At 28.9% G+C, this 15,291-nt stretch overlaps 1 protein-coding gene across 5 annotated transcripts in view; it reads left to right on the top strand.

Annotated features, from left to right (window-relative positions):
• Positions 1–15,291, top strand: part of LOC100169647 (potassium voltage-gated channel protein Shaw) — a 154,457-nt gene that overhangs the window by 78,432 nt on the left and 60,734 nt on the right. For 4 of the 5 annotated variants that reach the window (XM_008183047.3, XM_016803024.2, XM_029491320.1 and 1 more), the window contains 3 exons: positions 11,900–12,135; positions 12,214–12,346; positions 13,433–13,621. In XM_008183047.3, coding sequence (XP_008181269.1) covers positions 11,942–12,135; positions 12,214–12,346; positions 13,433–13,621 — 516 coding nt within the window. In that variant the 5' untranslated portion in view covers positions 11,900–11,941. The remainder of the gene's footprint in view (positions 1–11,899; positions 12,136–12,213; positions 12,347–13,432; positions 13,622–15,291) is intronic. The other variant, XM_008183048.3, reaches the window with a different exon arrangement.

The raw sequence follows: 15,291 nt of genomic DNA, 5'->3' as shown, positions 1-15,291 counted from the left end.
AAACAATTATGAATAAATAAATTAAATTTATATTAAAGTTACCTAGCTACACAAGTACTGATACTATATTATATAAGGAATTAAATGTATTTAATTTTGATAAGCTGTTTAAAAAAAGTGTATTATTACTAATATATAAGCATAGGAATTTTGTACCAATATGTAACCATAATGTAAATACTAGGTTTAAGAAAAATGTAAATATTAATATTCCTAGATGTTATAAATCTTTTGGTTTCAAAAGTACATTAAATACTGCTATTACTCTTTGTAAAGACTTAAAAATTAATATTAATATCTTCAATGACTGTAATCATTTTAAATATACCATGTTAACACTACTCTAAGTTCTAATGTATAATTATTAATAATCTATGCATTGTTTCCATTTATTATTATTATGTAACTATTTTTTTTTTCTGCTATTACTATATTGTAACTATAATTTTTGTTTTATTCTTTCTCTCTCACATTAATCTATTCTTTTATGTTTAATATTTAAATTTTTATATTAAGAACTCATCACCTTCAATACAAGCACAGCTTATAGAATGTGAGCAGACGATATCTACTATAATTATATTTTCAAATGTATTAATTGTTTGTTTGCAAATCAAATCAATAAATCAAATCAATAAATTATTGTAATGGAGTTCATCAATTTACTATCGTTTCCACCTGCAGAACAAGTATTTAATATTCATTTAACATATCCCAGTTTAAATCTAATTTATTAATTTTTTTAAATATATATTTTTAAGCAGTACAAGTTAATTTTAAAATTTAAGTTTTGCAAAATATATGAATGTATCAATGAAAAACACTATTATTTAGCCTTATGATAAACTTTAATTTGTTATTACAGTTTCTGTATAATTCCTGTAAATTAACATTGTGTTCCACTGTTCCCGACAATTACCTATATCTCTATGCATATAATAATAATAATGATTATTATTGTTATAGAAAAAGTCATAATAATAGTTATAATAGTGTAAATTCGTACTACTTTGTATGTGCTGAAATTCATAATTTTTACTTAAAATTTTATATTTTAAAAATTAAATAAATAAAAATATAACGAAAGCTATTAGTAAAGCACCCTAAACAGTCTATGCAAAATGATGCTTTTACCACTAATAACTTTGCTGAATTAAGTGCTCCCAGAAGATTACTGGAATTTATGAATATTTAAAAATTATTAAAATCAAAAAGCAGAAAACTTTTCAGTTTCAGAAATTGTACTACTCCATGGAAAACAATAAAATTATTCTATGACTAATTTTTTAATATTAAAAAACTAAAGACTGGCAATTCTAAAATAATATATATATATTGAAATTTAATATAATTATTAATTAATGTGATATATTAGGGTACTAGTTGGTTCTAAAATATTTTGGTTCCTATTCAGTTATAATATACTATTTCCCTCTTAAATGCAATACAATTTTAAAATACGACGAATGATGATCATCATTATATTACACGAAATAGGTACCTATCTATATGTATTGTGTAGTTATTTTTTATACATTCCACATATTATTATGTCTAGCGATGGTTGTCCAATTATATGAATATATTAAAACTCTATATATTATAATATATTGTATAGACAAGTGAAGTCGGTACTTCGGAAACGAGTGTTCTTCAATTAATTTTTGAAGTATGCTCCTGCTACCAGAAAGTATGTGTAGATAATATTTTAAAGGTGTGCCTGAAATATTGCAAAAAAATAAAAAAAATTGTGTTTTTACATCACTAATATAATGATACTATTATAGTTTATACCTTTATTAATTATAATGATTTTTCCATGTGATATTGATATAAAAAACAAAACACTATTATAATATATAAAACCATTATTTATATTGGTAAATTAATTTAAATGAATTTTCTTGTTTAATTTATCCTAATAAAATAGAATATATTATTTCTTAAAATAAATCATAAAGTCTTGGAATTTTTACCAGATTTTTTCGATCAACGTTTCTAAAAGTGTTGATGTGGTTTATTTTTTTTTATATTTTACGAGCTTATAAAGTTTTTTAATACAAAAAAAACGATTTATTCATTGGTAGATGATAAGTATTACTAGTAATATTGCTAATTTTTTCATTTTGAACAGGTAATTTCAAAATTAATTTTAATGACAAATTAAATATTAATAAACTAGACTACAACCCTTCTCATGATAATTGACTATGGCTGTCTAGCGTATACCTACGTTTTAAATACATCACATAATAATACATTATATATATAACATATATTCCACGTATTTCGCACAAAAATGTATTATGAACCTTTCTCAATTACAGACGTAAAAATACTAGACACATATTATTATAATACGACGGTATATGACAGTAAACTTAAAGTTTATAAATAATTAATATCAAAATAACAACTAATAATAAAATTATGTTTTATAAAATATAGCCCCAGTCATTATACTAAGTGGCTCAAACAGTCAAACATTATAGTATAATTTGCATATTTTTTATAGGTTAGAATCTTCACATGCTCTATCTAACAATCTTTAATCAATAAATTAATTTCACAACTTATCGAATGAAATATCAAAAGTTCTTGCTGCATACCTATTAAGAAATATTTTTAATATTAAAAATATACTCTCTAATGTTTTGATGATTTTTAGTATATCATAATTTGTTGACTTTTAATATTAATTTATGCAGATCATGTAGATTAAAAAAAAATTAACGAGAATTAAATTGTGTGACATGAGCAACAATATAAATATTAATATTTCAACGCACGTAATTATTGTATAATACTTTGTACCGATTATAATATATAAAATGTATAGTTTATGTGTATATATGTGAAGAGTAGACAGAGTAGGTCAATTAAATAAAGATTATATTTTATGTATGGTTATTATTATTAAATTTGTATATGATTTAAAATGAAACTACATTTCAAAGAACCATTGTAATAATTTTTATGTAAAATAATATAAATCAAATATAACAAAAAATATTAAAATGTTCATATTGTGTATTTATAAGCACACATATTTTTACCTTTTTAAGTGCATATTTAGTAGTTTTTTAGACCATTAAAGGTCAGACCATAAATTAATAACATTTTGCATTAATGATATTATAGATTATTAGTTATATCTTTTTTTTTCATTCTTCTAGAAAATGATATTATTTCGGTAGCAATGATACGTTATGTTGATAACATAAATTGTTAAACTTTATAGTTTATACAATGGTGGTTAAAGCAAAAGTTTATTGATGAGTATTACGTATATTTTATTATATAAACAAAATCATATAAATAATTAATATTATCTCACATTTTCAGTTATGATGCTTGTTTTCTTCGTAGGTAGTTATAAATTTAGGTTTCACATAAGTATTAATAGAGCGCCAAACCCACACTTATTATAATATATCATAATCGCTTTCATTCAAAGCACGCGTTGCTCGCAAATCAGAAAAGAAAACGAAATCAAATGAAAATGAACGATCCGACATATCCGGCTGCCGAGTAGAACTAATATTGTTTGTGCCGCGAAAATAATTATATATGAATAACATATTATATAGAAAAACCGACTGGACTGGACTTTTCCATTATTATTGTCCGATGTCTTTGTACAATATAAGTGTATATGTGTAAAAACACACACAAATAAATATATTATTTAGAGTAAATTCGGACACACAAAGGCTGGGTGTGCGGGTCAGGAGCGTTTTTTTTTCCGGTCGAATCTCATACAGTTTTCCAGGCGTCTCTTGAAGTAGCGCGCTGACAAGTACCGATGATAAATCGTTCACCTGTCCATCAATTTCCCCTGGGGGACACGGACTTCGCGAACCAAGCACAATACCGATCCGAGGGGATGCCCTCATTTACAATGCATACATATCTGTTGTAGTACGACGACGACGGGACGAATAAAATTAAGCGCCCTTGTCGCCGTTGATTGTTTTCGGCTTTTTTCGACGTTTTTTCGTTGTTGTCGGCTCGCACGAACATTACGGGTCCTGCAGTAGAAATGTAAATGTGTGAGTACGCGTCACGATTATAATCGCGAGTAACGAGCCAAAAAAAAAAAAAAAAAATAGAACAATTTAATTAGTCTTCAGCAATTTCACCCTCGAGGATTCCAGCGGCAGGTTCGCCCCGCTGAATACTTAATAAGCCGGGTTCACGATTTAACCCCGCGCGTAAGCCACCCAGTGCCCTCCCACCAGACATAAGGGGCATGCCACTTCTATCGCATCCATCTGTACACGACCGTATGTTTGTGTTAAATAATAATATCAGTTGGGCATATTCTGGTGATAAATTGCCACTCAACAAATACAATTTAATGTGTATAGGTTATATTATTATTATTATACAGTATACACGTATTATGGATAAAGCCATATAGGGGCACGTACAGGATGCGTCACCGCTTTTTCCCACGAGGCGAACCCAGCTACGGAAACATGGAAACTTTGATACTCATCCTGTAATATATGATTGTAGTCAGCATTGCATCGGTGAAATTAGAACCAAACATTCTGTGACGCATTATAGTTTTGACTTCGTACGTCATATAATATTTTCCCGTTTATGCATAATATATTATCATTACGACGTGTCTATAGTTGTATATATAGTATAAGATATAAATGAACGGTATGTACAGTGGACACTGTACCATAATATTACTCTGAGGAGTATTCAAAAAGTTAAGGAGGACCACGATATTTTTTCGATATTAAAATATTTAGTGGAATAAATTGAGAGAGTTCAAAGTGGTGTCTAGGATTGATTTTACAAAATACCCGTGCATCATATTATTTAAATTAATTAATTAAAACAAGAAAAAGGTCTCGCTGAGGAGAGTTGATGCATAGTTGGTGATTTTGAATTGATAACATCTGACATGATAATATATTATTATATGCAGGCTTATATTATGTGTAAATCCGTTGTTTTCGACTTTCTTCAATCGATGAATTGTTCTTTGTAATTAAACAAAATGTATATTATTTTATTTTTTATTTTATAATAATAATATGTTATTTTAATATTGATTTTAGATTCTGAGCGGAGCGAGGAAGCTATTTTATTTTTGAATATAGAATATTAAACTATATGTGAAGAGTATCTAACATTATATGCCGTCCTATGTACCCAAATATACCGAGTATTATTATTTATTAACTGTTAAACGTTCAATGTAAATAATAATAGAGATGATCAGTGATCATATATAAAGAAAATGTTTACAATCGCAAATTCTATGATTTAAGAGATAATACAGTTTTAATAATCGTATTGGCAATATATTTAAAGAATAATAACGGTATATTATATTTAGCAAGGTTTATTATTTTCGGCGATAGAAAAACAATAGTAACCTTCCGTTAACAATGGACGGGGCCTCCAGGCGATGGATATACCTTTTATTCCGTACTCGTTGGAGAAAAACAACATTCAACGAGTATTAATGTTTATAAAAATGTACATTAATCAAAAACCATCACCATAATATTATGTAGAAAGTTCGCCGCAACAACCACTGTAACAATTACAACCACGTGAAACTCCCGTGTAGTGCGACTTTAGTGATTGCGGCACACTATATTTTTTCTATTTAGATGATGGCTGTGCATTAAGCTTAGTCATCTCGGAAAATTGAAATTGTCTAAGCATAAGATAGTATGGTTGCTTCAAAAACTTGTTTGGTCTGAATATATTTATAAATGTTTCCTCTTTTTTTTTTTATCTTTTACAAACTTTTATTACACGACTCCGCTGGGTCTTGTCTCTTATATTTTCTGTCGCTTACACTGGGTTTAAAAAAAAAAAAACAATACGACTTTTTAATTAATTTTTAAAACAAACTAATTTTACATAATATGTATTATATTCTCATAACTTTTTCTTCTTGTTATATATAGTTATATTTTATACTGTTATATGTTTATGTATATATTTTTTTGACATCGGTGGAGTGTAATTATACAATAATAATAATATAGGTACTATGTGACCTTAAACAGAATATCACTTACACGATTTTAAGAGGAATGTTTTGTATAACTAACACAATATTGGATTACATGAAATCCTATTTGGTTCTCTGAGAACACTGAAAATACGTTAGATTTTATAGTATTTTATAGTATTTTCTGGTAAAGCTGTAGTGTTTAATGAAAATAGGTAGGTTATACATTGTCGATAACCATCACTGCATACGGTTTATTGATATTATGTAACATTAAGACTGTTATTATAATATTTGTGTGAGGTAATAATGTATAAAAGCTTTCTCAATAATTCAAGTTTAATACGAGTAAGACTCCGAAATGTTTAACATTCTTGCCTTGCATAAAGTCAGGTGTAAAATTTGCTTAAAAAGACTTATAACGCAATGTAAATAATAATAACATTATTTTCCCAGAGCACTTAAAATCCCTTTCACGCCCGCCGGAAAATTGTTTTCCTACGACACGGAGCCATAATGGTAGTTAACTGGTTTACCTCCCGTTAAGGTAAATCTGTTGCCATTAGTCGGGGTCAATAAATAATTGTATTTTCGCTCACTCTTTAGTGACGCTATCGATTAAGTCGACTCTACTTTTACATAAAAGTTCAGAACCAATATTGTAGCAAATATGCGAAACGGAATATTTAGTGTTTCCATTTGTCAAGTATATTAGATTCTACGACACATACGCAGTTACACGGTACGTTAAATAGTAATAGAAACGAATAAAAAAAATAAACATATATTTGATCGGTTAAAAATGAAAATGAACTTCTGAATCCATGCCAGTGGTAGTAATGATTGTAATTTACTTATATTCGTTGTTTATGCGAAAAATAATATACGATACACTGCAATAACCACGTTCAGATCGTTGTTTAGTTTTATGAAAAACCGTAAGATAATATGTGTTTAAGACATTGTATTTTTCGTTATCGTCAAAATTCAATAACGTATACAGTTCTACAACAATAGCGTCGTATAACTTATATAATATTATTTAATATATTATTATATTGTATCAGATCGGTTAAAAGAAATATTTCTCAATTTTCGTTTGAAATATTTACATAAATATTTCATTGCTACGCATTTTTTTTTTAATACTCTGTACCTTGTAGTGTGATTCTAGTAGTCGTATTAAAATTTAAATATGTATTTTATACAAAAATATTATACTGCAGCTGGTTTCAATCTGTTTGGTGCATAATATTTTCTTTTAATTTTAAAATTGGTGCAAAATAGCGAATTGAATATATCCTATATACATTTATGTCGTATAACGCTGTTAGCAGTCTTGTGATTGAAATTCGATCTGCTAAGAGACCGGGAAAATAATCATACCCCGCTCAGCTATTCTCAAACTCTCAAAGTATCAAATTTACACTTTATAATTGTAAGACTTTGTATGTACGTTTTACTATTCCTGGATACAAATAGGTTCGATAATATTACCTATGTCATTATAGGTCCTGCCTGATAAGTGTTGGAATGAAACTACGAAAAGCACGAATTGATTAGAAGTTCATCAAAATACATTATTGAGTATACGTACAGTTTCCGATGAAGATTTATCGTATGGTACGCAGTAGTTTCGTGTAATTGGTTCTAAATTATTTACACGTAAACTTCTGGTTTTAAAACTAAGTATACAATGGTCCTGTTTACTCAAGTACAAAGTTGAATGAGACTTCACGCACAAAATGAAGTTGGGTTGCACAAATAAAAAAAAGCAGTAAATGTTAGAATAGCGTGTATTTCGAATTTTCCGAATTGAACATTTCGAAAAAAAATCCTATATAATACTTTTCATCTTGTACTGTTATGTATAGAAGGTACTAGTGACACGAGCTGTACATCAATAGACGTCAAAGTCACGACTATTCGTTTCGAAAATGCGACAGTCTGACGGCCGGCGCCAAACTTGTTACACTTGTCCTGAGATGAGTCCATCGTCTGTACAATATTGTCTTCCGCGATGTCATTTCTCGATTCCGACTGCAGATCACTGTATAAGTACGCATCGTTTCTCGACGACGCAGCAGTGCAATTATATTGCTACTATTATCATTATACGAGACCATTAGTCGGCGTCGGCTAGCAAAACAATAACGGCGTCGAGTTTTCACTTTAAAATCTAAACGATAATCGCCAAACGTCTCAATAGTTGCCTCCACGCCCTCACCGCTAATCCGCACCACCTCTTCGACGGGAAACAAATGATTAATACCTCCCACGCCACGACTGCGAATCGATTCGGAAACGTTATGCCCCGTTCGAAATGTCTACAAATATATAATATATTATTATTGCAATTTTGAATTACTACTATATACTGCCAAGTGCCCATGTTGTAGGTACAACTGTGCGGTAAAACTGGTCGGTAGTTCGATTATTTGAGGGTGCCCAACGTCGAATGTTATATATCATATACACGTGCCGAAATCTGCAATAGGGATATATTACTAATGACTCAATAATATTTTGTAGCTTAGAGGATTTTATATTTTATTGCATTTTTTTTTTATTTTTGAAAGTAATACTCGGTGATATTGACAAACATATATGCAGCATGTTTTATCGACTTCTCGTTACTATAATTAGGTACACTCAGTGGATTATTACTTGGTTAAAAGGAGTTCTATGGAATCAACTGACCGGCCGTTGATTTATTATAGTTAGTCAAATTAGCCTTTTAGTTTACAAAAGTTTCGATGGATATACTGTTTTTAAATTACACATAATATTACATCTCGTAAAAAAATTTAAATATTTTGTGCTTTTTTCATGAATCATAAAATAATATAGTCGAAAAACTATAAATTATAATATAAGTACCTATAATTATGACGTATAATAACGAACTTCCAGTCAAATACTACTGTGTAGTAAATGTGGAATTTATATTTTAATTTCTGAACACAGCTGAAGAACATAATATTTTGTTTTATACGTCATACGATGTAGTATATGTACCAGAATGTAGCAGTCTACCTATTATACAGTTATGGTATACATACACCTTAATGTGCACCGCAGTATAAACTTTAAGAACCGTGGAACTAGTAACAAAGAAAAAAAACTAAACTAAATATAGATAAACGCAAAGAATTCACAAAAAAAAAAACTTGATGATGTAATATATGTATTATTATAAGCTGATGGTTCCCTTCTAATGTGTATTCATGTTTTTTTTTTTATTATTGTATAATAGGTACTAGCTACGCGATGCGTACCGTATGAATAAAATATTATTCTAAAATAAAATTATCTAATTTACTTCTTGAATAAATCAGATTATAGATTGTAAATGTGTTGCTATTTTTTTTAAATACAAAAACAAAAACTGAATACCGCACAAAATATTCCCATCCATAAAGTGACTATGTATATTATTATAATATATTATATTACAGTACACTCGGTAACATTTGACCACAGTTGCAGACCAGACTTCCCACTGATATTCAATAGTCAATACAATAATGTATGTACGCGTAAATCTGTGTGAATGTGTTTGTATGTAATCATTGGTTTGATGGCCTTTTGCCCATTAGAATGCATTATCACCATCGGCACCCGGTCGCAGTATAATATCCTTTTCTCGAACTGTCCACGGCCTCCCCCAACACCCATCGTATTTTAACACTATTAATTTATATTTGGTCCCTATCCAACGTTTTTATACAACCACCCTTGCCCACTCGCTCGTCCGTCGATTTTAAAGTATATATATATCGTAAAAAAGTGCGCTCTCACCAATAATTAAACCGTATATATAACAGTAAATAGTATATATATTCGGTTTAACACCCGGTGAAAAATACCAAAGTGACCGAATGAAAACAATACATCTCTACCAAGATGAAAATATGTAACTTTTCCGTAATATTATAAACTATTTTTAAAGGTGACTCACGTTTTTAAATTTAATTTTACCGTTTGTTTTATCAACATAATATTTTAAATATATTATGTCCTATATCAAAAACTATAATCACAAAATATATTTCATATAATAAAATTCCGTAAGATTTTAATTACCATATACGGTAGATTCAGTAGTGTACAACAATATGAGTACCTATACCTATTACATATTATATTTAAATATATTTAGTTGTCAAGCAATAATAAAGTATAGTGTGTATAATATACTATTTATAATATATTTATTTAAATTTCAAAGTAATTAATAATAAACTAATTTTTTATACACCACTGTAGCCACAGGTGCTCAGAATAAGTTCAGAATTCCTATACATTAAATGATTATAAATTAAGTTCAGATGTTGTATCTTGATGACACTCTAAAATAAAGCAGTATTAAAAAACCTATAAAAAACAATTATTTGCTGTAGATACGGATTTAGTTTTATTCTAAAAAATATAATATAATATCATACTATATTAAGTATTAACTGTTAGCTATTTTATTTATTTATTTCGTATGGCAACTATTAAATGTCATAATTCATTAAAATTTCTAAATTCTAAATTTTAATCTGTGGTTTATACTTGGAAAATAAAAAAATTGTTCCATATTTGATAAAAAAAAAAAAAAAAAACGTCAAATTAGACAATATTCACTTCTGAATACGGATTCAAATTAATAATATCGATGGCCACTAAATAAAAATGTATAACATACTATTATATTTTAAAGGAATACAATTTAGGGACTAGAATTTTATTGATTTATACAAATGAAGTACTGCTCGTTTTTAATAATATAATACGGAATATATATATTATACATTTATAATATATACACTGAAGTTAACCCAACAAAACATTCCAGACTTCATACCATAAACACGAATAATTTTGAACCTCATACTGAACTGACAACACCTGGTGATGCCTAACCAGAACAAAAACCTTCGACAGGTTTAGTGGTGTCCGATATTAACGAGTACTAACAAACGCTCAATCATTTGTATATAAATAAATAAAAAATATATAGGTAAATAAATAGCACGTCATATAATATATAATATCTATAAATAATAAATATAATATATATTATAGACTAAAAATAGGTAACTAAAAAAAAAAAAAATCAACTTCGAAAATTAGTAAATTACGCTGAATGAATCAATCTGTACAATATGCAACGCCTTGATGCCTTATAATATTATACTTACTGTCTAAAAGATATAGTTAATTATTAATTATTAGATAAGTTAATTATTGTAACTCAGTAATAAAATGTAAGGAAAATACAAATAAATCTTTAGATATTTCGTTGAATTTAATTTTAATAGCTATTTATACCTACTACTAGAGCTGTTATAAATAAATATAAAATCATTAGCATACCTAGTAGTTATTTATTAAATTATTTTAAGTTAAAACTAAAAAGTTTATATTTTATTAATTGAAAACTGTTTTGATTAAACTGCACCTAATTTAATTATTGACTATTACTACAATATTAATTTGTATGAAGGGTTGTGCATCGTGTATAATGTAGTCATGGCGTATGAAATAATCCCATAACTTTAACTAACAAAATTCGTGACCATGTACTACATAATATATAATTTAATGGATTATAAACAAGGATATTTAAGTCTTAAATGTACAACAATATACAGCCTATGTATAATGAAATTCATATAAATTAACTTATACGTGTAAAGTTGAATATATAATTGAATTATCTACATTTTACCCATACCAGTATTATGGTTACAGTAAATTTGTCTACAATATTATATACTTGTTTACATATTTTAATAACTAGCGCACTCACATTTTATGTCCGTCATAAATAACTTTTGTCATTCTTATGTTTAATGGTTTAAAAAAAATGTTCGTTAACACTTCATTAAAACACAAACATTTATTTACAAATTACAGTTCACGATCTAACGATGCGTGACGACCAAGGTCACAGTTGACATGGATGGTGAGAACAGGATCATACTAAACGTCGGTGGTATCCGTTACGAGACCTACAAAGCCACATTGAAGAAAATACCAGCTACGAGGCTTAGCAGACTCACCGAAGCTTTAGCCAATTACGATCCTGTGCTCAACGAGTATTTTTTTGATAGGCATCCAGGCGTGTTTGCCCAAGTACTCAATTACTATAGGTAAAACGGCTTAACAACGCACTAGTTGACATCGCTATAATAACATTGACCGTTTTGCTGCTTTTGATTTTGTTCCAGGACGGGAAAACTACATTACCCGACAAACGTTTGTGGACCGCTTTTCGAGGACGAGCTGGAGTTTTGGGGACTCGACTCGAATCAGGTAGAGCCCTGTTGCTGGTCCACTTACAGCATTCACAGAGACACCCAGGTAACTACAACTTTTTTTTTTTATTATTTTACAATAAGGTGAGCCTAGCTTTCGCTATCTTTGCCTAGAGATATAGGTAAAGAAAAAGGTAATACAACATGGAGTGTTAAGTGCTATAATTAAATTACATTAAAATTTTAAGTTAGGTGATACTAACAATAGTTAGAGGCTTAAAGTTAGCTTAGAATGTTCTTGAGGAATTATAGGTCATGCGGGCGTCCGCGTTGGAGACGGCGTTGTGGAGGTGGTCTGATGTTGATGTGATAGTCCATTGAGCCTGTTGACTTGAACTGCAACTAAACACAATGCCTATATCTATATTATAATATTTGTAATTTGTATACATTATAATATGTGCATATATCGAAATACTATGATATTTTATTGTGACTTAAATAGTTAAATGGGTGAAAAGTAGGTAACATTCCAATAAATTGTTACTACAGTTTTTAATTTTGGCCATTTTAAGGCTATTTATTTAATTTGACCTTATTGTGATACATTTTACACGTAATTCATTATGCACACAGCGACGTTGTTTTGTGGTCTGACAATTGATTAGACTCCTTGCGGTTATACTACACACTCGCCATGTGATCAGATTAAACCCATTACTGTACGACGCGACGTAGGTTATTTTGCATAACGGTAAAATGTTTTCGATACTCGAAGTTCTGAAAGTTGTACACGTCTGTGCAAAGACAAGTCTGCGGGAAAAAAAATTGTACTTATAAGAGCAAGTGATAGGGTTGATGGATAGTAAGTTCCGGTTTTCCGCGGCTGATTAATGACACACAAACAGCACGCACGTGCGAGTGAGTGAAACTCGGTGAGGGAAAAGCGATGGGGTAACGCGAGAGTGTGTCACCCTTTTATATAAGAGAAAAGGATCCATTACGACGCACCGAGTGGGATACCACTTCGAAAAATTCAACAACCGAACTCGATATAATACGAACTTTTTTTTCATTCTTTCGTTAATGTTTTTGAGTGCCTATATACCAGTTGTATTATTAACATTAATTCTGTTGGGAGTTTTTTTTTTTATTTTTATTTTACTAAAACGAACCTTTGACGCGATTCCAGGCGACCCTCGCCATTCTCGACAAGCTGGATATCGACTCCGAGAAACCAAACGAGGAGGAAGTTGCCAGAATGTTTGGTTACGAGGAAGAATACTTGGCTGGAACACTGAACCTTTGGCAGAGGACCAAGCCAAAACTATGGGCGCTCTTCAACGAACCGCATTCGTCGTTATCGGCCAAGGTAAGTGTGGTAAGGACGTTTACAAATATTATAAATATTCTCATCACGCTTGTAGTTTGTAGATATATCATAGCGTAACGAACACGTTGATCACCACGAGATCCAAAATTGGATCTCCTTGGTCTTCATCACCAAGGGTTTCTTTTAGTGGTTTACCAAACAGAGTTTTAAAATAAATTCTCTAGATAATTCAACTATTCACACGTGTTTTAAACGGCTTACTTATGATAGTAATTAAAATTTTTAATTAATTAAGATTAAGATACGCCTAATTAATCTTGTAGCCGTATGAAGTTCATTAAATAATATATTTATTGCTCTTACCTACTGAGACCTACATTTAGCCCTTCGACTATAAACATTGTCATAAATATGATGGGAAATTGGATCTTAATGTTTTTTTTTTATATATATCATCAATAGCAAATCATAATATGCTCATTTATTAATTATTTCATAAAACCAGTTAAAAGCAATATTTATAATTTATATGTTTACATTTAAATGAACACATCAAACAATGTAAAATTATAATTATTATAATGACTCTTACAATGTAATGAATTTAAAAACAATAGATTTATTTTAAAAAAATGGATGAAATTCCTTATCGGTATTACAACATGTGCATGATAATATTTATTTTCTATACTATTGTATAATTTATAACATGAAAATTACTTTAACTAATTATTATTAAACAGGCAGTACCTAGTATAAAATGCACGTGAAATAATAGTAAATTATAAGTCTCACTTTTTTTAATAATTTTTGGTGTTCAAATTTAGGTTTAATTGGAAAAAATAAGTAGCTAAATTAACAACCCTTTAGTGGTCTACGTGTTAAGGTTGTGTGTGGTCCCATATCCCAATATATTTTGGGTGCACTTAAATATTTAAATTATAGAGTATATTTTATCATAAAATCTATTATAATGTATGGTACCTACCTACTTCACGATTGCGTATAAAAATATAAAAACATTTGAGAGCTAAGAAACCACACACTGACACGCAAATTGTCAGATAATAAAGTTTTATATCTAATAAACTTTAACAATAACATTTTGTTACCTACTCCGATAAAATGTAGATTAGATTAGGACTTTTGCAAAACAAAAAAAAAATAGGTACATTATCGGGTATATAAAATATTTCGATTAAATAATTATGTACTTTATTATAAGCTTTTAAGTTACCTATTACTTATTACTTGTCATTTACTAAATATACATTAAATTCTGTTAAATTTGATATAAAATAACGAATACCTGCTTTTTTTTTTTTTTTTTTTTTTAACAACTTTAGTAACGTGGTTTATTATAAAATTATGACTATTTATGGCAGAGTAGTGAATCTTAAAATATAATTTATAACTATATGTGGTTAAATTGTTAAAAATAATTATGCTGGAAGATATGAATGGTTCAATACGACACTCATCGTACTTACAAATATAGGTGATAATCGGTTTCAAATTTAAAATTCATACATTCTGTATAACAGGCGTATAGTATGAAAAAATCTACAATTCAGTTGGCAAACAACATTATAAATTTGAAAAAAAACCTAAGTCCCGATTGTAGGATCTTAAAAGATACTATATTATTAGGCATATAACACATAAATATGTACAGGTATGACTATTGATATTATGCGCGATCGACCGTTGAATTAATA

The sequence above is a fragment of the Acyrthosiphon pisum genome, chromosome A3, assembly GCF_005508785.2.
Source record: "Acyrthosiphon pisum isolate AL4f chromosome A3, pea_aphid_22Mar2018_4r6ur, whole genome shotgun sequence".
NCBI lineage: Eukaryota > Metazoa > Arthropoda > Insecta > Hemiptera > Aphididae > Acyrthosiphon > Acyrthosiphon pisum.
Note: the sequence above shows the minus strand (reverse complement) of the source record. Positions and strands in the feature narration are given on the sequence as shown.